The sequence below is a fragment of the Aedes aegypti genome, unplaced genomic scaffold (assembly GCF_002204515.2).
Source record: "Aedes aegypti strain LVP_AGWG unplaced genomic scaffold, AaegL5.0 Primary Assembly AGWG_AaegL5_hic_scaff_1954_PBJ_arrow, whole genome shotgun sequence".
NCBI classification, from domain to species: domain Eukaryota; kingdom Metazoa; phylum Arthropoda; class Insecta; order Diptera; family Culicidae; genus Aedes; species Aedes aegypti.
Genome location: NW_018735438.1, coordinates 3,194 through 26,519, shown reverse-complemented (window position 1 = coordinate 26,519; position 23,326 = coordinate 3,194). Strand labels below are relative to the sequence as shown.

The 23,326-nt window shown below is 40.5% G+C and overlaps 1 protein-coding gene across 1 annotated transcript; it reads right to left on the bottom strand.

Moving 5' to 3' along the window:
* Positions 1-5,239: 5,239 nt before the first annotated feature.
* LOC110680879 (protein escargot-like) lies at positions 5,240-22,395 on the bottom strand. The gene is made up of 2 exons (XM_021856670.1): positions 22,275-22,395; positions 5,240-7,372 (listed from the first exon to the last, which is right to left on the bottom strand). The coding sequence occupies exons 1-2, from the start codon at positions 22,393-22,395 to the stop codon at positions 5,907-5,909; spliced, it is 1,587 nt and encodes a 528-aa protein (XP_021712362.1). The 3' UTR covers positions 5,240-5,906.
* Between the last annotated feature and the right edge of the window lie 931 nt (positions 22,396-23,326).

Genomic DNA, 23,326 nt, shown 5'->3' with positions numbered 1-23,326 from the left:
TAATGATGAGCTATAAATTTTGTCAAAAATATGAGCCAAGTTCCGTCGGAATCTTGAAAAGCAATTGTATGAAGCTTAGTTAGAAGTCCCACGTATGGCTTGATAACGTGACTTTAATTCACTCTTCAACTTGTGTCAGATTGAAAATATATACTAATCAAGACTGTTTAGTATACAGCACAAAGTTTTGTCGGAATTATAAGCAGAATTCTGTCGGAATCCTTAGAAAGAATCCTTCGCATGTTTTTAAATTGGAAAACGGAATTCTGAGCAGTATTCTGTTCCAATTTAGAGCAAGAGCCTATCCAAACACTAGGTAGGATTCTGTCGGAGTTCAAGCCAAGATGTTTTTGAAATACTGAGTAAAATACAATTAAATACAATTTGATGTCAAATTCTTTTTACATACTAGGAAAGATGTACGTGAATACTAAACGATGTTCTGTAGGAACTATGAGCAGAATTCGGTTTTAACTCTCAGCAAGGATCCTTTGCAGCCATGCTTAAGAAATATTGCGAGATTTCTGAGGAAGAAGTTGTCAGAAACCTTGGCAGGAATCTATCAAAATGTAGAAACCCCGCATATGGTTCGATCATCTGAATGAGATTCGGTTTGAATACTTTGGCAGATTCTGAAAAAAAAAAAACGGATTTTGTTAATTAATCTATATAAATAAAAATAGAGTGGTGTTTGTATGTCACGAAATGGCTTCCGAACGGGGCAACTGATTTGAATGATTATTTTTCCGTTTTGTTCGTCAGGGGTTCCGACGTGTTTGTGTGTATAAAAATCCCAGGGTATTTACCGGGAAAGTCGGTAAAACGAGCGTGAACGTAACTGTCATTTTGTATGGGAAGATCCAGAGCGTTTTTCAAAAGCCTACTTGATGGCAAGGCGAAGTTTGCCGGGACCACTAGTGTGATATAAATTTTGTCGGAATTATGAGTCGAAGCCCGTCGTAATTTTGAAAAGGAGTTCTAGGAACTTCAAGTTAGAAGTCCTGCGCATGATTTTGAATCGTGACTTTTATTCACTCTATAACTTGTCGAAATCCTTAGCAAGAATCATTCGCATGAATTGTGAAAAGACAAAACGGAATTCTGAGCGGAATTCTATTCCAATTTAGAGAAGAGCCTATCCAAACACTAAGCAGAGTTCTGTCGGAGTTTTTTTTAATTCTAATTAGACAAGACAAGGTTTTTTGTTTGTTTTAGCAAAATTTCGAACCAATCCTTCACATGATTTGAAAATGTGAGTAGAATTCTATCTGAATCATGTTAACATTCTTTAGTAATGCCAAGCATTTTTTATTGTACACTTGGTATTGTTCTGACGGAATTTTAAACAGAATTTGGTCGAACTTTCAAACAAAACTGTTTTTTATAAATTTGGAGTAAAGATTTAATGATTCTTATATAAAAATTCTGCCAATCTTTAGCAGGAATCTACAAGAATGCTCAATAAGATTCTTTCGGAGCATACTGAATATTTCCAGAGAAATTCTGAGCAATATTCAGTATTGCTACTCCTGTACACGATTCAAAAGTCTGAGTCAGGTGATGTGTTAATCAACCTAATGTCTAATTCTGGTTTGGATTCTGTCGGATTCCAACATACCATTGAAATCCTGCGCATGATATAGAAATGTGAATATGATCCTATCTGAATGTCAGCAAAACCGTTTTGTCAGAATGCTGAGCAGAGTTCAAACGAAATCTTTAGTAACAATTCTTTACAGGAATGATGAAAATGTGTCGGAATGCTAAGTAGAATTCTGTCGGAATATTGAACATATAACTGCCAGACCGATGGGTATGATTCCATCTAAGTGCAGGACAAGAATTTTTGAAATTCTGAGCAAGATTCCATACCAATCCCTCACATGGTTTTGAAATCTAAGTAACATTATATCTGAATCATGTTTAGATTTTTTTGAAAATACCAGGAGACTTCCTGAAGTACACTTGGCAATTTTTTGTCAGAATTTTAAGAAGAGTTCGATCGAAATTTTTAACAAGAGTCTGTTTCAGAAATTTGGATGATATATGGCCAGATTATTGTGTAAAATTCTGTCTCAATTCTTAACAGTAATCTACCAGAATGTTAAATAAGATTATGTCGAAGTATACAGGAAGATTTCAGAGAAATTCTAGGCAAGATTCAGTATAATTCCTGTACATGATTCTAAAATTTTAATCAGATCCTGTCTAAATCAATGTAATGTCTAATGCTGGTTAGGATTCTGTCGGAGTTCAAATAATTTTTGGGATATGATACGGAAATGTGAATAAGATTCCGCCTGAATTTCAGAGAGACCGTTTTGTCAGAATTCTGAGCAGAATTCAAACGAAACCTTAAGTAGCAGGAATAATACAAATGTGTCGGAATTGCAAGTAGAATTCTGTCGAACCGTTTTATACGCATCTACCACATCGCTTGGTATGATTCCATTGAAGTGCAAGACAAAATTTTTTTTTTCAAAATTTCAATTCATCCTTTGAAAATCTGTGTAAGATTATATTTTAAGTATGTTTAGGATTCTTTGAAAATGCCAGGCAATTTCCTGTTGTACACTGGGCAATGTTCTGTCGGAAATTTGAACAGAGATTGATCAACATGTTTTAACATTATTTTTTTAAAGAAATTCTTGATTCTTGTGTAAAATTCTGTCATAATCCTCATCAGGAATCTACCAGAATGCTCAATAAGATTCTGTCGGAGTATACAGGAAAATTTTAGAGTAATTCTGAGCACGTTTTTTTTTTTGTTTATTTATTAAGGTGAATTTTAGCTCACTGACATATGGCTAGTTCTTCACCTGACTGAAAATGCCAGAGGGGCGTCCCACGAAACATGAGTAAAGAAGGATGGTCAGAGGGGCCAGCCTTTGAGCCCAACCATGGGGTCTCACCATTGCGGGTTTCTAACGTAGGACTATAGACACAACATTTCAAAAAGGAGTTACGTGCACCTTTGCTGGGCCGACGATTTCTGCAGCCGAGAAAAAGAGAAAGGATCGTTGGCGTGGTTGCGATTGATGACTTTGTTGTTGGATGGGTTTTACCCCCGAAATCGAAACTCAGAAGCACGTTTCAGAATAACTCCTATATATGATTAAAAAGCCTGAGTCAGATTCTGTCTGAATCATGTCTAAAGGTTTTTTGGTAACACCAGGCAAATTTTTTTGTCAATTTAATTTCAACCTTAAAAGAATTTGATCGAAACCCTTATCCAGAACCCTCTGCAGGAAATTGGAGGAAAGTTCGACATATTTCTGAGCAAAATTCCATCGTAATGTCTAATACTTAGTAGGAGTACAAAGGTTTCTTCAGGAGTACAAAAATAAACTGTGTATGATTCTGCAATGCGACTTTCATTCTGTTCAAAATTAGATTGTAGAAAACTAAACAAGGTTATGTGGGATTTTTTTTAACAATCTGTCCAAAAGAACAAATTTTCTTAAATAAATATGGGAATCTGCGATTCCCAATGCTAGTTTTCTGACACGAGTCACTCAGGTGGTCCCACGAAAGCAAATGAACCTGAACTATTTATTTCAAACTAATGAGTTGAAGATCAAGTAGGAAAACCAGCTGATGACAGTTTCATGTTTTGTCATGGTTTTATAGCTGACTTAAATCTCAAAATTAGCCTTTAAAGCCTAATAAAGCCAAATAATGCCAAAATATTTACTTTGATACTTTCTCAAATCATTGGAATCTCTTTTCCCATTTCTTATATCATATTATAGTTCCAGAGCGTCATCTGAATTCTTCTTCCACCCATCTGTTATCAAATGAGTTACCTTTCGACGCACTCGAGCTTCCCAGTTACCCACCGTCGAAGCACCGGCGATCGTGACAACGATAACGAGAGCTAACTGACCGGTGGCCGGTAAGTAGCCTGTACAAGGATTGTAAACGAGACCGATAAAAAAACCAAAGCTTTCCCCACGGGAGTAGCAACGAGTGTGTAACACGGACGATGAATAAATAATTGAATAAAATCTAATAAATAGTTCCCGGGATGGGAGGAGGAACTCCTGTTGGTTGGCGTTGGTTACATAGTTGCAGTTTTTGACGACCAGGTTGCGCTGGAGATTGAGGTGGAATGAGAATGCCGTCAACGAGGCGATGATGATGATGAGTGGTGGTAGGTGATGATGAAGACGACTACCGAGGTAAACCAGTAGAAGGATCGAACGGGAATGATTAATGAGAAAATTGCTTGCAGGGAAGTTTTTTCTGTATTTTTCCTGGGTCGTATCGTGGCCTGAAGCATTAGACGATTGGTGAGAACAACGGTTGATCAAATCGCAAAAACGATTTATGTTGCGTGTCTGTCAGTTTTTTTTGTGAGCTGGATTCAACTTCAAACAGATGAACTCAAATCCATTCGTCTAACGGCTGCATATGAGCCACTTTTGCGATCCAGTCCGCTTACCGGCAAAAATGAAGACCCTGTCACTCCTTTTGCACCTTCAACTCCTCCTACCATAACGTTGCTTATTCACTCCTCCTAGCCTCACTGTTTGTCACAGAGTTACACTCCGCTTTGACTGACTTATCAGTTTCCTCATTCCGGGTGCGCCACTGAGTTGCTCCGAACGCAACCTCAAGTTCAACATTTATTTCTTCATCTATGTTCGTGTTCTGTGGTTCTTATCTTCCCTCTAGATGTGTCACCCCTGCAACCCCAGAAATCTACTGTTCCGTCACAATTTGCGATCTGTACTGCATGGGCGTAGTCTAAATCCGTTGCTGAGAGGATAATTTAAAATCATCGCTTTTTGGACACCGTTTTTCCGATTGTAATAGAATGAAGAGTGTTTACGTCCTTTGAAGTTGTACTAATTGTCATTTTGTCGGCCGCCTCCCCTTAATCCTGGCTACGCCCATGAAGCACTGTGACGCCGGACGGAGAAAGTGACGCCTGCGATAACGGAGTCCAACAAGCCTACCTTCATCATTTGACATTATACCCTCCCCCTTGGTTCGCTGATAACCTCAAAATTCTTGAGTTTTCCTTCTCCCCATTCCTACCATTTTTTCTGCTGTAGGCTTGAGTTTTCACTCTCAGATTTCGGGAGCGGCAGCGATAAGAACACTGTGCTTCCGTGACGTCGAGGGTTTTTCTTATGCTCCTCCGGCTTCGTGTCAACTGGTGAACCCTTCAAGAATGAATGGGGGGAGCGCACTTCCCCTAACAAAACGGGTGTCAAACGAGCGAGCGATACCTTTGCTTCAACGAGAGTTTTAAAATGCTGTAATTAACTTGTTTCTTGCTTGTTTTTTTTTTTTGCTTACTTCAACCTAACCTCTGCTCACGTTTTGTACAGTTTCACTTGCATTCAATGCGCCTCAGCCCAGGGTTGATGCGATAAATATAGTTAAGAGGGTTGTAAAGCAGTTTCCTACAGGTAAAAGTCAACGCATAATTGAAATTGGTAGTCCTACCACTAGGTTAATTGAATCGGTTAATTGCTCTTTGGGATTGCTTCTGGAATAATGCTTCTTTTTTTCTGTCTAGAGGATTTTATCCGTAAATACTTGTTCACTTGACGTTTCGTTTCGCTTCTTGTTTGGATGTTGCAAAGTGTGTTTGTTTGTTTGTTGTGTATACAAGTGTATGTTTGTCTATGTTCTAGAATTATAAGGTTTAATCAAAACGGAAAGAAATGGTAAAACTTGCACGTTTTTAAAAGTGGAAAACGCTACTTACAAACTGCTTCCGTACATTCCCGCTAAAATCAAACCTCTTCCTATTGAAAACTAGCTTTTTACACTCCGCAAAGCGATTGCACTGACTGCATAAATGGCGGCACTACGATCTAGCCACCGTCCATCTAGTTTAAAATAATACGATAAGCCTTGGTGGCGGCCAGGGCGGCCGCATCCACTATCGGTTACCCGCTGAAGTTGACGTTTATGTGAACCGCCGCCGTCGGATGGCTGCCGGTAGTCAGGATGGTCGTTGTTCCGTTGACGGCTCCCAGAACAGCTGCAGCCGTCGGATTCGTTGTTAGGATGGTGGCGGTCCGTGCCGGCGATGGACCGCTGTTGCTAAGACTATTGCTACTTGCCAGCAAACTGCCGGCCACATTCTTCATCACAAGTATATTGCTGGTGGCGACTCCACTGCTGGCCGCTGCTGCCGCCGCCAGGGTGGCAAAGTTTTGATTTAAAGCTTCGTCGTTGTTGTTCTCCTTCTTCACCTGCACCCGCGCTCCGAGTTTCTCCACCAGGGACACTCCGGCCATCACATTGTGGCTTTCGTGGATATCCATATCGTCGAGGCTATGAGTTGGGCTCAGCAACGGAGGCGGACCCAAACTGGGATCTTCCTTGAAACACGCCGATTCCAGATGTTTGTTGAGGTACGACTTGAGTGCGAACGTCTTGTGACACCGTTGGCACTGGTAGTTCTTATCTATGGAGTGTGTCTGCATGTGCGCCCTCAGATTGGACCGATCGGCGAAGGCCTTTCCGCAGTGTGCGCAGCCATAAGGTTTCTCACCGGTGTGCGACCGCAGATGACCCTGCAATAACCAAGGTCTCGAGAACAGTTTTCCACAGACTCCGCAACTGTGCGATAATTTGTGCGTTAGGACGTGCATCGCTAGAGCAGGCATAGACACATAAGCCTTACCGCAAGTCATACACTTCTTCGCCGACTGCGAATCCAGACTTCGGTGCGTCTGCTTATGCCGTGAGAGATTGCTCGAGGTAGCGTACTGCTTTCCACACTCGGTGCAAGTGTATTTGGCCTTGGTCTCCAGAACTACTTTCGGGTCACTAATCTTCTTCTTTGATCGACCGTCGCTTACGAAAAACGCTTCGTACGTATAGGCTACCGTCTTACATGGTTTGCTATCGTCCAGGGTGTTTGTGCTATTCTTGTTCTCGTTCTGTTCCGGCGATCCCAGCGAACTAGGCACGGTCTGAAGTCGTTCCTCCTGTTGCATCAGCTGCTGGCTGTGGTGCTGCAGAAGTTGGTGTGGCGCAGGAGGTGGAAGAAATGCCGTCGACGCACTCAGATCCAAAATAGCGTGCGCCGCATGAAGGTCCTCTTCGGCTGGGATTCGGATTTCGTAGTTCCGGGGCCTGTCGTCCAGCGAGTACGGTCGGTAGATGTCCTTTTTCTTCGGGGGCAGTGACAATGCCGTTCCGGAGCTGCTGAAGAGGTGCTTTTTCACCGACGAGGGACTGCCGTGAGAGGGACTTCGGTGTGGGTCTTCCGGTGACCGAGGCGGAGACGTCGGAGTTGGCGGCAGGATGTAGTGCGTTGTTGGCTGCTGCTGATAGCTTCCTCCGTCATGTTCCAGCTTGGGAAGGTAGGCGGTGAAGTGGTGTGTGATGTCCTGGCTGTAACCTGAAACGGGAGAGAAAAGAGGGAAACATCTGTTGAAAAGAGGTCATTGGTCGGTGAGTTGAACATGGTGATGGGTTTATTCTGTTGTTCTAGCTAGACGCAAAGCACGACATGGACTTTCGTCCGCATAAATTGCTTACAAGTGGGAAATTTGAGACGATTTCTTTCGGTGTGAGCGAAAGCGGTTGGGTTTGGTGATAGTAGAAGTACGTATGGGGGGTTTCCTTTTATTCACGAAATGTGCTTTCATAGTGTTGCTGGCGCGGTTATATGGGAGGTAACAAATCAGCTATTACTATTCTGACACAATCATCGGCCATAATTATGGCTGTGCTGTTGTCAGGAGGAATAAATTAATGTTAATATGAGGTATCGGAAAAATTGATGGAAAGGAAAAAAAGTAATTTAGATAATTCAACATACCTAATCGATTATCAAATACGCAAACACTGCGAAATTAAGCATGAGATTCGTTTATATCCAGGAGTTCCACAAAAAATTTGCCAAGAAATCCGATAAGAGATAATTTCATACATTCGTTAAGAATTCTTTTTGGGATTCCTTTTTATTTACCACCGTAAGCTTTTCTTTAGATTTTTCAAGGAATTTGTTCAATATCCATTCCAATCGTTCTAATGAGTAACTCAAAATTCTTCATCGATATTTTATGGAAATTCTCGGATGAAATCAAAGCAACTTCTTGTAAATATCTTGAGGTATTACTGAAGATATGTAAAGATATTTTCAAGAAGATTCTTTGATTTCATCCGTGATTTGCCATAAAATCTCTACTAATGTATCACATTGAATTTCTCTTAATACACTTCCAAGAATTCGTATATAGAATCATAATAAAACTTTTTTTCCTATCAAAGAACATACTGGGAAGCTTTTAGGGACTCCTCTAAATTTCTTAATTCATTCCTTCTCCATCTTATTCCAAAAACGATGCCCATAGTTATGTTTTAGGAATTATTTTTTTAAGAATCATTTGATTTTTTTGAACAATTCTTTGTTTTTTCTCCTCTTTAGATATCCTTAGTAATCCCTCAATATATTCCTTTTAAATTGATCCTGATAACTCTCTCAGGATTTCATAAAGTGCTCCAAAACACAAAAAACATTGATATAATGCACCCTACGATGAATCAAAATGATTGTTCGGAGTAATCTATGAGAATCCTTTTTGAAATCATTCTAGAAATTCAATTCCAGGAATCCCACTGAGAGCATATTCAAGCATTGTCTAAAGCTAGGATTCCTATAAAAATACTCCAAAGACTTTTCCAACAATTCACTTTGAACAGTTTTAGGATATCCAAGCCATGTTACAGGAATGCTGATGGTGCTCCTTAACGAAGTTTGCCTAATTCCTTAGATAGTATGAAATTTCAAGATTTTTCCTGTATATTTTTTCAAGCATTCTTTCACGGATTATTCTGGGTATCGCTTCAGGTATTAAATATAAATTTATTACGATTTATGCAAAAGTTTTTCCATGCATTTCTCTGGGGTTCTGTCAGAGATTTTGCTAAGAATTAAAATGGAAGTTCTCCTGGAGTTAAATGACGATTTTTTTAAAAACTACATCAAAAGAACATTTAGATGTATATATTTTTTTCTCGGTATTCCTCCAAATATTGATATAGAAATTTGTAAGGGACTTACAGAAAAAAAAAATCAATAACGAACAATCATTTCAAACAATCTGAAGAAACTTCTGGATAGATTACTCAAGAACTCTACGGACAAAGATTTTGTCATGACTTCATTCGAAATTCGGGTTGAATATCAATAGTTTTAATTTTCATCTTCTTTCTGGCGTCACATCCCAACTGGGACAAAGCCTGCTTCTCAGCTTTGTGTTCTTATGAGCACTTCCACAGTTATTAACTGAGAGCTTTCTTTGCCAATTGACCATTATTGCATTTGTATATCGTGTGGCAGGTACGATGATACTCTATTCCCTGGGAGTCGAGAAAATTTCCAACCCGAAAAGATCCTCGACCGATGGGATTCGAACCCACGACCCTCAGCTTGGTCTTGCTGAATAGCTGCACGTTTACCGCTACGGCTATCTGGGCCTCTAATAGTTTTAATTTATTAGAGTCTTCTGGGTTAGCCTCTCTAAATAAAACTATATAATTTATATGAATAGCTCTAAGAAAACCACCAAACAATTAATCTACAGATTCCAAAGAAAATTTCTCAAGATTGTATTCCATAAAATTTCAATGTGGTAAATTTCTAGAAAAAAAAAAATCTTCAGACTTCCAGAAATTCTGAAAAAGTCTTCAAATCTGGAAATTCTGGAGGGGTTTTTCAGAATTTCTTGATGGAATAGAATTTCCTTAGGACGTCGGGATTTTTTTTTAATTATAACCTAACTATGAATATATCCAAGAACACTACTGAAAATAAATCTGCAGAATCATCTGTATACAGCTCTCAGGAATTCTTGGGAGAAATTATGTAGCAATCTACGGATAAAATCTGGAGGAATCTGTTAAATTATGCTTGAAGAAATGTTAAGAAGAGTTCATGAGAAAAAAAAAACTGTTAAGAATTCCTAAAGAAGTCCACAAAGTAGATCTTTTTGAATCAGAGAGATTCTGAGAGAATTTTAGTGATCTAGGAATAATTCATGATTTTTGAAGGACTCGTTAGTGTTAATCCTGGAGGAGTTGTTCTTCGTGTTTCAAAAAAATAAAATGTTTTTTACAGTTTTTCTCGAAGATATACCCGAAAAAAAAGTTTGAAGAAATTTTTTGCTGTTTTTCATTGTAAATCTCTGTAGAAATTCCTCCAAAGTATTCTATAGAATAATGTTTGAAAGAATTGTGGAACATATATGACAGAGTCTCACTGCAGTCCCACATACTAGGAGTAATGTCTTAGGATATATATTAATGTTGTCCCATGAAACAAAAGGTGATAAAATTTGGAACTTCAGCAATTCAAGAGTTAGTTTAGGTAGAAATGTTGGTGGAATCTATCTTAGAAAATTTTCCAATATTTAATTTTACAAACGGTTAATGTAACCCAGAAATAATTATGCAATTTTGACTCCATTTTCCATGCTGTGAATGGATGGAAAAGGAGGATTGGTGTCCTTAATTTCATGTCTAATGCAAAACGGTTGCAAAGGTTCGGCATAATGATCGTTTATGCGTGAATTTTGAGAATGAACTTTCAATGTCGTTTGCTCTCCTGTGGCCGAAATCCAGACAACGCCCATGCTTTCAAATGTTTAAAAAGTACTCAAATGTAGAGTACTTTAATCTTTGGATTAAGAATTAAAAAATTTTTAAGCTGAACAAGCCTGGCAAGAAAAAACATTGAAATATCATATATTAGGTAAGTAATTTAAAAATATTAAGTAATTTATACATTTTGTGTTTGGTAAGCAATCTTCGACGAAAAATTATAGATGTACAAATAGTGGTTATCCATGTTTACACTGAGATGAATAAGGTTTATTCATCGTTCACTTTTCAAGGTTCAAGGTTCGCTCACTATTTAGCCTATAAGATTTTTCCAATTATTCAAAAAACATTGCCGATCAGGGATTGAATCCTCAGAAAATTGAGAGAATCGCTCACGTATCGCTCTCTGTAATTATCATAACATGCTGCACATAATGAGAGACTGTTTACCGTATACTGCTACAACTTTGATCAGATTGGGGGGATAGTAGTGTATGATAAAACCCCTCTAAACATGCTCCAAGCCTGGGGGACACTATTGCTATTGGAAGTTCGTGGATTATTTATCGTGCTAGTAAAGAAAAACACCTATCCCCAACGGTTAACAAGCGAGTAAAATGGGTTTTATCATCGCTATCTCTTTGAGGCTCTCGCTCGCTGCTTCCATTTATCAGACTTGTTACACCTTGCGATACAATGACGATCGTGGACCGCAACAGATGGGATGTTTTTCTTTGCTTGCTTGATCGTGCTTCATACTCAAATGAGAGTGAATTCTGCAAAGCCTGTTGCCGATACAGATCCGCTTACGTTTTCTACCTTCTATCATTTTTCTCTTCTCCAATTTCTCTTTCATTTTGATTTGCTCTTTTCTTACTTAGTTTTTTTTTAATTGAATCACTTCCATCTCTATCACGTTCTTATTTTTTTCAACATCTTTTTTTATTTTTTTATCTCTTTTTGTTTCCAATCTTATTTTGTTGAATCTGTGCTTTCTACTTCTTCAAGTCACTACTTAGGTCGAAAATTTTCAACTTCTCCGGACTTTTATTCTATCTGTTCTATTCTTCTTGCTTCTCTTTTCTTCTATTTTTTTCTTGCTTTTTTCATATTTTTCCTTTGCTTCTTTCTTCTATTTTCTCCTTTTTTTTCTTTTTCTCATAAATCACTGTTTGATGATTATGTTCCTTGCTCCTGGGGGACGACCTTATTATCGAAATTAGAAATTTTGAGATCTCACTTGGCAACTCACAAAGTGCATTAGCGACGTCTTCACAGGATCAAACACAACTAGCAAGATTTGAAATACTTTTCATCGCCGTATTGCGTGAATGCGCGACCAGACACTATTGATTCTGTGACTTAGGAGCAAGCAACACAAGCAGTGCAACAAACAAGCGCATTTCGGGAGAAAAGAAAAAAGTAAATCACTATGTTTCTAATAGAGATAAGAAAATGGAAATAGAAAGAAATAAGAATAAAAAGAGCTACAGAGAAGGAAATCAAAAGCAACAGAGAAGGAAGAATAAAAGTACCTACGTGGAGGTTGAAGTTCATATGTCGAAGTGAATCAAAAAAAACGAGATTGAACAAAACAAAAGAAAATAAAAGAAAAAAGATTGTATAAAAGCCTACTAGTGAAGAAATAAGAATGGAATAGAAAGGATAGGGATTAAATGAAAAAAAAAAAAAAACAAAATGAGAAAAGAACAACTAAAGAGAAATAAAAAATGAATGGAAGAAAAAATGAAAGGAGGTAGAAAAACGTAAAACTATACCAATCTTAAGGCAAAGGGGGTTCAGATAGCCGTAGCGGTAAACGCACAGCTATTCAGCAAGACCAAGCTGAGGTTCGTGGGTTCGAATCCCACCGGTCGAGGATCTTTTCGGATTGGAAATTTTTTCGAACTTCCCAGGGCATAGAGTATTCTTCGTACCTGCCACACGATATACACATGCAAAAATGGTCACTGGCATAGTGAGCTCTCAGTTAATAACTGTGGAAGCGCTCATAAGAGCACTGAAGCTGAGAAGCAGGCTCTGTCCCAGTGAGGGACGTAACGCCAAAAAGGAGAAGAAGAAAAGGCAATGTGAGAGGATAGCCTCAAAAAGAAAGTGATGATGAAACGTTGATCGTTGATTTGCGGTTGGGTGTAAAAATTGTATTTCATCAACATGGAACATTAGAAACATACAACTGCAAGTAATATTACAGCCCATGTTACGAGCATGTAAAAAAAGTTGTAAAGAAGAGTTTTACAAGGCGATCTCCGATCTGCTTAAAGTTATTACAATAAATTATTTGCAGAGCCAAGCGATGAGCTGAGGTTCATGATTGTCATAGAGAGGTTGTAAACTTTCTCGATTCTCGTGAGGTAAAACACTTTTTTGATTTTCTCCATTTTCAAACCCTTTTCATAATCTTTCAATGACGAACAAAATTTCAGCGGAAGAAAAACTCTTGAAAAATATATCTAATAAAGAAGTAAGCTTATTTATGTAATTCAAGCTCAAAATATTAAAAAAAACTGGTGAAAAAGTTCGAAAAAAATCAAACATGAAAAAAGTACAAGCAAATGTTATTAAAAGTAAGTTTGAGTAACAAAAAAGGAACAAAAAACTATGACGAAAGCGTTTTAATGGAAAATATCGTGCACGAACAAAAAGAGAAAATATTTCCAAACCTTCAATACAACAAAAGGGGAGATAAGACTGGTGAAATGAATGAACGAAAGTAAGCGAATATTACAAAAAATATTGTTGAAACAAAGCGAAGTAAGAAAGTAATGGACAATTGAATGAAACACGTCTGCTTGGTTTGATATGTTGAGGCTAAAACTAATTTATTAATCTGTACAATATTGAATGGCACACTATGATTATCTATTTAATTTGTGGATTACTATGCTAACATCCCCCCTTAACCGAGAATCCGTCCAATTCCAATTGTTTGTCTTTCGGTTTCGAATCTGGGAGCCGGAACCGCCTTCGTCAGTAGATCAGCCAACTGTTGTTGACTGCCAACATGCTGCAAACCAATCACGTTCTCTTCGATCTTCTCCCGCACGAAATGATGGCGAATGTCGATGTGCTTACTGCGTGGAGCATAACCGACTTCCCTTTCCGCTAGGTGAATTGCGCTCTTGTTGTCGCAATAGATTGTAATTTTCTCAGCAACGCCGGAGAGCTCCTGCCGTAATCCTCGCCACCAGATAGCTTCTTGGGCTGCTGCCGATACCGCCATATATTCCGCTTCAGTTGTCGACAAGGCCACTGTCGATTGCCTTCGACAATTCCACGAAATCGGTCCGCCTGACTTCATGAAGACATATCCCGTGATGGATCTCCGCGTCTCGACGTCGTTTCCCCAGTCTGCATCAGTCAAACTTTCGTCTCCTTGCTTCCTGTAAATAATTCTCTCCTTCGTTCCTTTCAGGTACCGCAAAATGCGCTTCGCTGCCGTCCAGTGCGGTTTGCCTGGATCACTGCTAAACTGGTTGACTGCATTCACGGCAAAACTTATGTCCGGACGCGTGCAACACGCCAGAAACTGTAGTCCTCCTACCAACTCACGGAACGGAACTTTCTGCATCTGCTTTCGTTCTTCCTCGCTGCTCGGGCTCATCTGCTTCGTCAATTTTTGATTATGGTCCGCCGGAGTCGCAATTGGATCACATTCCCCCATGCCGAACCGTTCGAGTAGCTGCTGAATGTACTGCTCTTGATCCAAACACACAGTCTCCTTCTGTCGTGTCACTCGGATTCCAAGGACTTTGTTGGCCAATCCAAGATCCTTCATCACGAACTTCGATGTAAGCTGCTTCTTGAGATGTTCACCCAACGCTGGTTGTTGGAAAATACGAGAAGGTCGTCGACATATACCGCTTCTATCAGGATCTGTCCGTTTTCAACTCGGTAATAGACGCACGTGTCGAACTTCGATTGCTTCAATCCAAAGCGCTTTAATTCTCTATCAAGCTTCTGGTTCCAAATTCGGCTAGCTTGCTTCAGTCCGTATATCGCTTTCTTCAGCTTACAGACACTCCTCGGACGATCAGGGTTAACGAATCCTTCTGGCTGCTCCATATAAATTTCTTCCTCCCCTAGTTCACCTTGCAGGAACGCGATTACTGCATCCATCTGGTGAATCTTCAGGTCCAAACTGGCAGCTAACGACATCAAGTAGCGGATGGTAGCATACCGACCACGGGCGAGTAGGTTTCTTCGTAATCGACACCCTTGATTTGAGAGTAGCCCTGGTCAGCAAACGGGCTTTGTACCGTTCGGTGGATCCATCTGGATTGGTCTTAACCGTATACACCCACTTGCAACGAAGTGCTTTCTTCCAACAGGCAACTGGGCGAGTTCCCAGGTCTGATTTTCCATTTGTGCCCGATACTCAACGACCATCGCCTCTTTCCAACGGTCACTGTTCACGCACGAAATCGCTTCCTGGAACGTCTGAGGGTCAACGCTCACATCGCAAAACTGTGGAATTGGGAACTTTCGTCAGGAAGAATACTGAGACCCAAATGAAAATCTCGATACTTGCCTGGGGTTACGCGCTCCCTCGCACTGCGCCTTACCAACTGTTGTGGGTCATCTGGTTGTGGAGGGAGCGCAGCAGGTTGTAGTTCGGAGTCGATTAGCGTCTTGCCGGCGTCTTCTGATTCCTCGAACTCGTGTTCACTGAGCTCTCATCTTGCGCCTGCAGATCTTCTTCAACGACTTGTTCCTCTGCAACTTCCATCTCATTCTGTTACAATCATTTCGAAAGTACCTCTTGGGTGGGATCTTCCTCTCTCGGTGTAACTTGACCTTCCTTCAGGAATATCACGTCACGACTAACTGCTACGTCTTGCGTCTTGAAGTTGTACACTCTGTACGCTTTCGAGTTCTCACTGTAGCCCATGAAGATGCAACGGTCTGATTTCTCGTCCCATTTCCGCCACTCTTTCCTTAGGAACATGCACCATGACCTCGCTTCCAAAAACACGTAGGTGCGACAAATCGGGACGATTCCCGTGAACTTCTCTTCAGGTGTGACTTGGAGACCTTTGGTCGGTGAACGGTTGACGACGTACGAAGCAGTAGCTACCGCTTCCGCCCAGAATCGCTTTCCAAGCCCGGCATCAAACAGCATACTCTTAGCGCGCCTCCACCAATGTTCGGTTCATCCGTTCTGCAAGCCCATTCTGCCGGATTGTACGGAACCGTTGTCTCGTGGTGGATTCCAGCTTGACGCAAGCACCGTCGCATCGCACGATTAACGTACCTCTTGCCGTTGTCCGTTCTGATCCGCTTGATTCGCTCTCCCGTATGGTTCTCGACAAAAGTCTTGAAATCTTGGAATGCTTCCAAAACGTCCGACTTTGATTTCAAAAATACACGAACGCCTTTCTGCTTGCATCATCGATGAATGTCAAAAAGTATCTACTTCCTCCCAACGATTCCGTCTCCATCGGCCCACACAGATCGGAGTGAACCAGCTCGAGCACCCGATCAGCACGATGACCTTTCACCTTGATCGGTTGCCGCTGGTGCTTACCTTGAATGCAAGAAACACATTTTTCCATGTCCTGTCCTTCAAACTGTATGCCTGTCGCTATATTTTTCAGCCGCTTCATACCGCCGACGGAAAGATGTCCCAATCGACGATGCCACAGTTGAAAACTGTCTTGCTCCCGTGCCACGTGAACCGTCGGATCCTGACCAACTTCAGCTTGTAGAGGCCATCCGAATACTGTCCAATCGCTACGTCTCCTTCGTGGGGCTAACGACCTTGCATGATTGCTTCTCGAAATCACCTGATATCCGTTCTGGCAAATCTTACCCACGGATAATAAATTCAAGGCTAAATCTGGAACACACAGCACATCCTTCATGGTGATGCCACATGACGAACCTCCAATGTCGGCTTCCAGATTGACGACGCCCTTCGAGATGACGGAAGCTTTGGCATTATTCGCAACGTTAATACTTGACGACACCTTCTCAGCTTTTTCCAATAGCTTCCTGTTCCGGCACAGATGCGTTGTTGCACCGGAATCGAAGATCCAGTCGAAATTGTCCTCTGATGACTTCACTGCGTTGTACGCCGCGTAGAATGCAGCGTGACCACTTTGCTTACCACGGGTTTCTTCTCGGTTTCCTTTCTCTCACTGGGTTTCTTCTGGCATTGGGATGCGTAGTGTCCCGACTTCTTGCACCGGAAACACTTTATCGCAGATTTTTCTCCAGATTTCTGCTCCAGTCTCGGATGACTGTAGAACGCACCATCGCTTGACTTGCAATCACTGCCGACCTTCACATCTTGTAAGATTTTCGCCTTGACGATGTCTGCCGTAAGCTTCATACCCGACGACTCCAATCCCAGGATCATCGGTTCGTACTGTTTCGGTAGACCTTTCATCAGCAAGCTCGCCAGCCAGGTGTCGTCCACTTCAAATCCTACCTCCGAAAGCTGGTGACTCGTCGTAAACAGTTCGTTCACGTAGTCCTGAGACAGACTGTCCAATTTTCCGGTCGATCCGCTATGCTCGTAGGTATTGCGCAAATTGTCCCACGCTTCTTTTGCGGTTTTGGCGTTCCGCACTAGTCCGTAAATCTTGGGATCGATGTTCAGACATATCGTGGCAAAGCTTGCTCGGAAACCTCGTCGCTTACCGCCGGATCACCATCCTGTCGGTCCTTCACTGCGCACCATGTTCGTTCCTTGATCAGGATCATTTTGGTCGCGAAAGACCACGAGCTGTAGTTCTCCGAACCGCGTAAAACTTGCCGCACCGGCAACGATACCGTGCTGCCCGGCAAACGATTTCCAACGGAGCTTGATTCCTGGAACCATTCTTGAACTCCATTTCTTTCTTCGGCCATCTCTTCAGAAAATTTGCTTCGGGTTGAAAAAAATTTCACCTCACCAAACAGAGCCGTTTCCTTAGCAACTGCCTGGAGCCCATAACCTAATGGACAATTGAATGAAACACGTCTGCTTGGTTTGATATGTTGAGGCTAAAACTGATTGATTAATCTGTACAATATTGAATGGCACACTATGATTATCTATTTAATTCGTGGGTTACTATGCTAACAGAAAGCGATGAAACTGAAGACAAAATGTACGAAATGAACATTTAAAATGTAGATGCAGGAATTACGTTTAACGAATGGTGAATTGGAAGAAAGCAATTCTTAGAGCTAGATGGTTAAATTTGGAACAAATCAAGATATTGAAGATCGATGAGTGAAATGTTTTGGGCTTGAGCTTGATTGGCCGCCCGTTGTTCCTACTCCAGCTACCGCCAGATCAGCTGCACTTACACAAGGAACCAATCGAATGACTGCTTGGGACTAACAGACACCCTCAGTGTATAATGCTGGTGCTCTTCTATTTTTTAGGCAACAATGGCGCCTGCCACGTCAGAAAGCTGATCAATGAAGGGAAGGGGAGGAATTGATGATGCATGAAACTGGCTTCCACAGTAGACCGCTGCGTCTACGCCAGTTCATTCGGGAGTGTATGGGTTGGGGGAAAGGCATCGCAGAGAGGTTTGCTCATTGGTTAGCAGACTGCCTATTCATCAGGCGTAAAGAAAAGCGTGCTATAACGATGCGTATGATAATGAAGAGTGGAAGCGAAGAGAAACGTTTGTTGTCCGTCTGTTGTCAGCATTTTGAACGAATAGGGTGTGAGTTTGATAGATTTAGAGTGGAAAATAGACGCAAGTGAAAAACAAATGCAACTACAAAGTACGACGAGAGGGACGGCTTCGGTTGAACCCATGACCTTCTGCATATCTAGCAGAAGCGGTAGCCATTAGACCACCAACCTCGTTCACTTTTTTTTGAAATGCACCAGAATTTTTGTATAGAAATGTTGAATGTCGATTGAACTTCCCTAAAGTTTGACATAACCCGATTGGAATTTTTTAGGTGTCTATTAAAAGTATTGGCACGACTGTTTTCGAACAGATACATATTTTTATATTAGTATTTTTCTTTTAAACATGCTCCTGTGAATTGTGTTTTTGATAAAGTAGTCTTAACATTGAATATTTTTTATTAACAAAAATCGATTCTTATTTTGGAGTCTGTGTTGGACGATGTGATGAGTTGTATTAACATAATTCTCACAAATTTGTGTTTCAATTTTTGTTGGCTGCTCGAAAACATTTTGAAAAAATGGTTTAATTCTTTAAATTGCTTGTTTTCTGTCCACATAAGAATTCACGAAATCATAGCTTTTCATAGTTGTCAAAAAAATAATTCATTTCAAACTGTCTCATGTCCTACATGTATACTTTTGAATGGCCAACAAAAATTTTAGATTTTACATCTTTTAAGACATCACAATGACTGTGGTTGACCCTTTGAAAAATCGACCACAGCTAAAATCTGATTTAAATTTCTATTCAAATTTAATCACTGAAGATATTATACCATATAAATAATAAGGTCTGATATATTGTGCACCGACAATAATTCATACAATTTTTTTTCAGTTTTTATTGTACGTACTTAAAAATTTCGTACAACAAAGTCCGCGATTTGTGCAAAATTTGTGAGAGGAGCTTCTAGAAACAAACAGGTAGCGTTTAAAATTGCTCAAAATTCATACTTTCTCGGACACCCGCTAAATTCGAAAAAAAAAATTCAATATAAACTGTGCTTCTAAAAGACCAATTACTTCATCTATATACCCTACCAATTATAATAAAAGGGAAATTTTACATTTTATAAAATTTTAGAGTAGCCATCCATGATAAACTCCGTATAAAGAGAAGTATTGGGCTTCATTTTTAAGATCTTTTTGAAAGCCTATTTTTAGGTTAAAGATCAAAATTGGAGCTAATTCGTGTCACAATTCAACATATACTTTGTAAAAATAGAAAGTTCATACAAGCTAATATTTTAGGAATAAAAATTATCTCCATGTGAAACACGGACTGTTTATCACCCCTCAGTAGGAAAAGCATCATCCGAGAAGGCGTTTCGCATGGGTGAAGATAACCAAAAGCACAATGACTTTCCAGCAAGAGCAGCCTATGGGGTGCGTTCCAGGGATGAGTGACTAGAAAAAAAGTAAGAAAAATTCACGCGAAACAAAGAGATTGCGGCGGCGGCGACGGCCCAAATTTCCCCTGGTTGATACAATGGGTGGAGGGAGGGGGATCCGAAGGCAAAAAAAAAACATTAAGAAAACGAATCAATCAATCTCGTTTCGGGAATATTGGTTTATTGTTGCGCGGGCTCGGTTTTTACCATGGAAGACAAGGGAAAGCCGTCCGAATTGGTGTCTTTCAACGCTGGGGAGCCTGACTGATGGGAGGGGGAGGTTTGTTTATTTTCCTGGAAACGAAACGAGAATAAGCTGATGCATTGTGCGTGAAGAGAACAAAGATTTTCTCCCCAGTAATGGTGATGAGATTGTGGCTGAAAGCTTTAATACAATCTTGAAACATTTGGATTCAAGATTGAGATCTTTTAAAAGCGGCTTTCAGGAAAAGGAACATGTCTACATCGGAGATTGTGTAGCAGGAGGTCAGAACAATTATTGCATCCTGTTCGAAAAGGGAGAACTTTTATCGATAGCATGTGTTGCTATCTCTGCTCGATAGAAAACTGTGTCCAGCATCCCAGAAGCTCACTCGAATGGAGCAGCAACAAGCAGAATGTTCCTCCAATACCCAGCAGAGACATCACCGCATCCGACATCGTCGCCAGAGTGACTACTAAAATAATATGTTTTATACAAGTTGTATCAGTTGTTAATTTCAAGCGCTTCGATGCTCGTATCCAATTATGATTATACACACAGCCCGACGCCAGTGGCGACGACACAACGCAGTACCTAACTACTAATGAAGGGTATGCGATTATGCTGTTTTTTTTTTAAGTAGATACGAAACGTGAGGCCTTCCTTAGCCGAGTGGTTAGAGTTAGGGGCTACACGGCACAGCCATGCTGAATGTGTCTGTGTTCAATTCCCGGTCGGTCCAGGATCTTTTCGTAAATGGAAATTTCCTTGACATCTCTGGGCATAAAGCATAATCTACCTGCCACACGATATACGAATGCGAAAAATGGCAACTTTGGCACAGAAAGCTCTCAGTTAATCATTGTGGAAATGCTCATAAGAACACTAATCTGAGAAGCAGTTCTGTCCCAGTGAGGACGTTAATGTCGAGAAGAAGAGGAAGAAGAAGAAGAGAAGAAGAAGTACGAAACGAGACGATAATCCGAACTTTTTAAATTGTTAATAACGCAACGATTGTAAAACATGATATAAAAACAAGCAAGATTTGTTACGGAATAAACGGAGGTAAAAGAATCATCTCCTTTTTCCGTAACAAATCTTGCTTGACGAAACTAAATTGAAAATCAAAATTTTCGCTTCATTCAATTCCGTGGAAATTCGTTTCGTTCGATATTTGACAGAATCATTCGAAATATCCCATACCCTTACTAACAATAGCAATAGAGAGTGTGTGGCACTAATAAAACAAGTTGGCTGTTTGCTTTCCGGAGCAGCTTTTGGGTAGCTAGCTCTTCTGTGTATGGGCAAAGTTTTTGACGCAACCGAGTAACTCTGACGCAACACTCCTCGTCCATTCTTCGAGCAATAACGTGCCTCTGTCGGTCGGTCGTAGGGCCAACAAAGCAACTGGCACCTGCACGCTGATCCCGAACTTCCAACAACTCCTTCCGAGCACTGCTCTGGCTTGTTTTAGTACCTTTTCATGGCACTTGCAGCTGACGCCATCATCGATTAGAGCAGAGGGAACATCACACGCACGCAACTCAACAGGGAAAACGAGCTTTTTCGGGGAAGCTACTGCTGCAGACTGTTGCAGACTTCTACCGAAATCATTAGGACCGTATCAAACTTTAAGCTCGCAACTACTAATGGGTTTGCCATGTTGAGAAGGAAGTGTTAAGGAGTTGTTGCCTCCAACGGTTTTGAAGATATTGCTGGAAGGGTATTAAAGTGACTTGAATCTTTATTTTTTTTTTCATTTTCCATTAGTATCGTTCCAAATATTACATTTTTTGAATATTGAATTAGAAAATCCTGAAGAGTACTCGTCAAATAAAATTTTGGGCTTGGAATTACTTTGCGAATTATTCCATAAGCGATGTTTTGCATTAAAGTTACCAATGACAAGTTTTTTTTGATTTACTGCGAGTCAATTTCCGCAAGTCATTTTGAAGAAAATTAACTTGCTGCCCAGTGCATTGAAAAGGCAAATAGGCAATTATGGAAGTATATGTACCAAGCTTTATTTCAACAGAAACAACCAAAATTTAAAAAACTTTGGTTTCAAATGGCGAAAACAGTTTGAAAAAATGTTTGATTATGCACATTATCTTCATGAGAAAATCCCAATTTTTCCGTGGATGGATTACCCCAACGAAAACTTCCACAAGTGACGACAAGCATCAGTGGGGTACACAAATGCAACGCATCTTGTCCCGTCTTCTTCATTCAAACCGAACGAACAAAGCGTCCTCCATTTCTTACGTGTCTGTTCACCGCAAGAGTTCTTCCGGTATTGCCCCCATCCCCTCAAGCCGGTGCGGTGGGTAAGAAATTTTTCGACGCTGTCTTGCATCATAACAACCATCAGCTTGGGGCCAGCACGCTTCCAGTGCACAGTCAGTGATGGATATGGGTGCGGTACCTGTTAGTGTGTTACCCGACAGATTCGTTCGGATGGAGAAGGCGCTTTGAGGTTTACCATCATCGTGGAAGGTTCCTACGTTCTTCTTCTCCATTGAAGGTTTTCCACAGGCATCCGGGCCCACCTTGCGCCACATAGCTCGGGAAGCACTTCTCGTGCAGCAGCAGCTTGCCAGGGCTGAGAAGGTGAAGATGCTACTTCGATATAAAACTGAGCAGCTAGATCTGATTATTGGATTATGGTTTAAAGCTGATGGTATTCAGTTCCTTACTTCCGGCGCAGTGTGGAGTGTTTAGCAGTGCGGTATTTTTATGGCTTTGTGAAGGATTTATGGGGGTTTCATTTGGTGAATAAGGATAATTTGAACTATTGGAGTGAAGATTGAGTCCTGATTTGCTGGCAAACAAGATATGCTGACGTTTTCAGAATAAACAGTAGTATACAGGGAATTTTATCTCGGTGTTTTGAAATAAGGCATGGAGGACATGGTCAAACCGTTTTACCATGAAACGGAGCACTGAAACTTAAATCAGTTACACTTCGACCTTTTTACGACCATTATTTTTATAATGATTTCGTTTTGCAAACACAAAAAACAAATTAACGACTATTTCAACAATTAAGTGATGAATAGAGATGGAGTGCGCTTCGAGAAGCCCAGCAAGCGGTAGAGTTTTCGCTTCGCCAGAGCGGAAGTTTCGTTTTATTTTTGCGTTCTGTTGGGCAGCTTCTTGTTTCGCAATTGAGCAAGGAATACCGACTGGTGAGCTCATTTCATGTTTCTGTTTATAATTGATTAAATATGATTGTTCATATTATACGCTTCAATATAATACTAGGTCTATGTATATGTAAGCAAAATCTTTGAATTGTTCATCATCAAAAGTGTCGACATATTGCACGTACAGTCAAGTTTTGTACAGATGGATACATTTTTTTTTTTTTCAATTGAGGCTTCTTCATTGCTTCCAATGGGTCTTATATGCCCTTTGAAGGAAGCACCACACTAGACAACGGACTAGTATGCAACGCCCAGTGCAAAGTAGGAAAACATTACTCCCGAAATA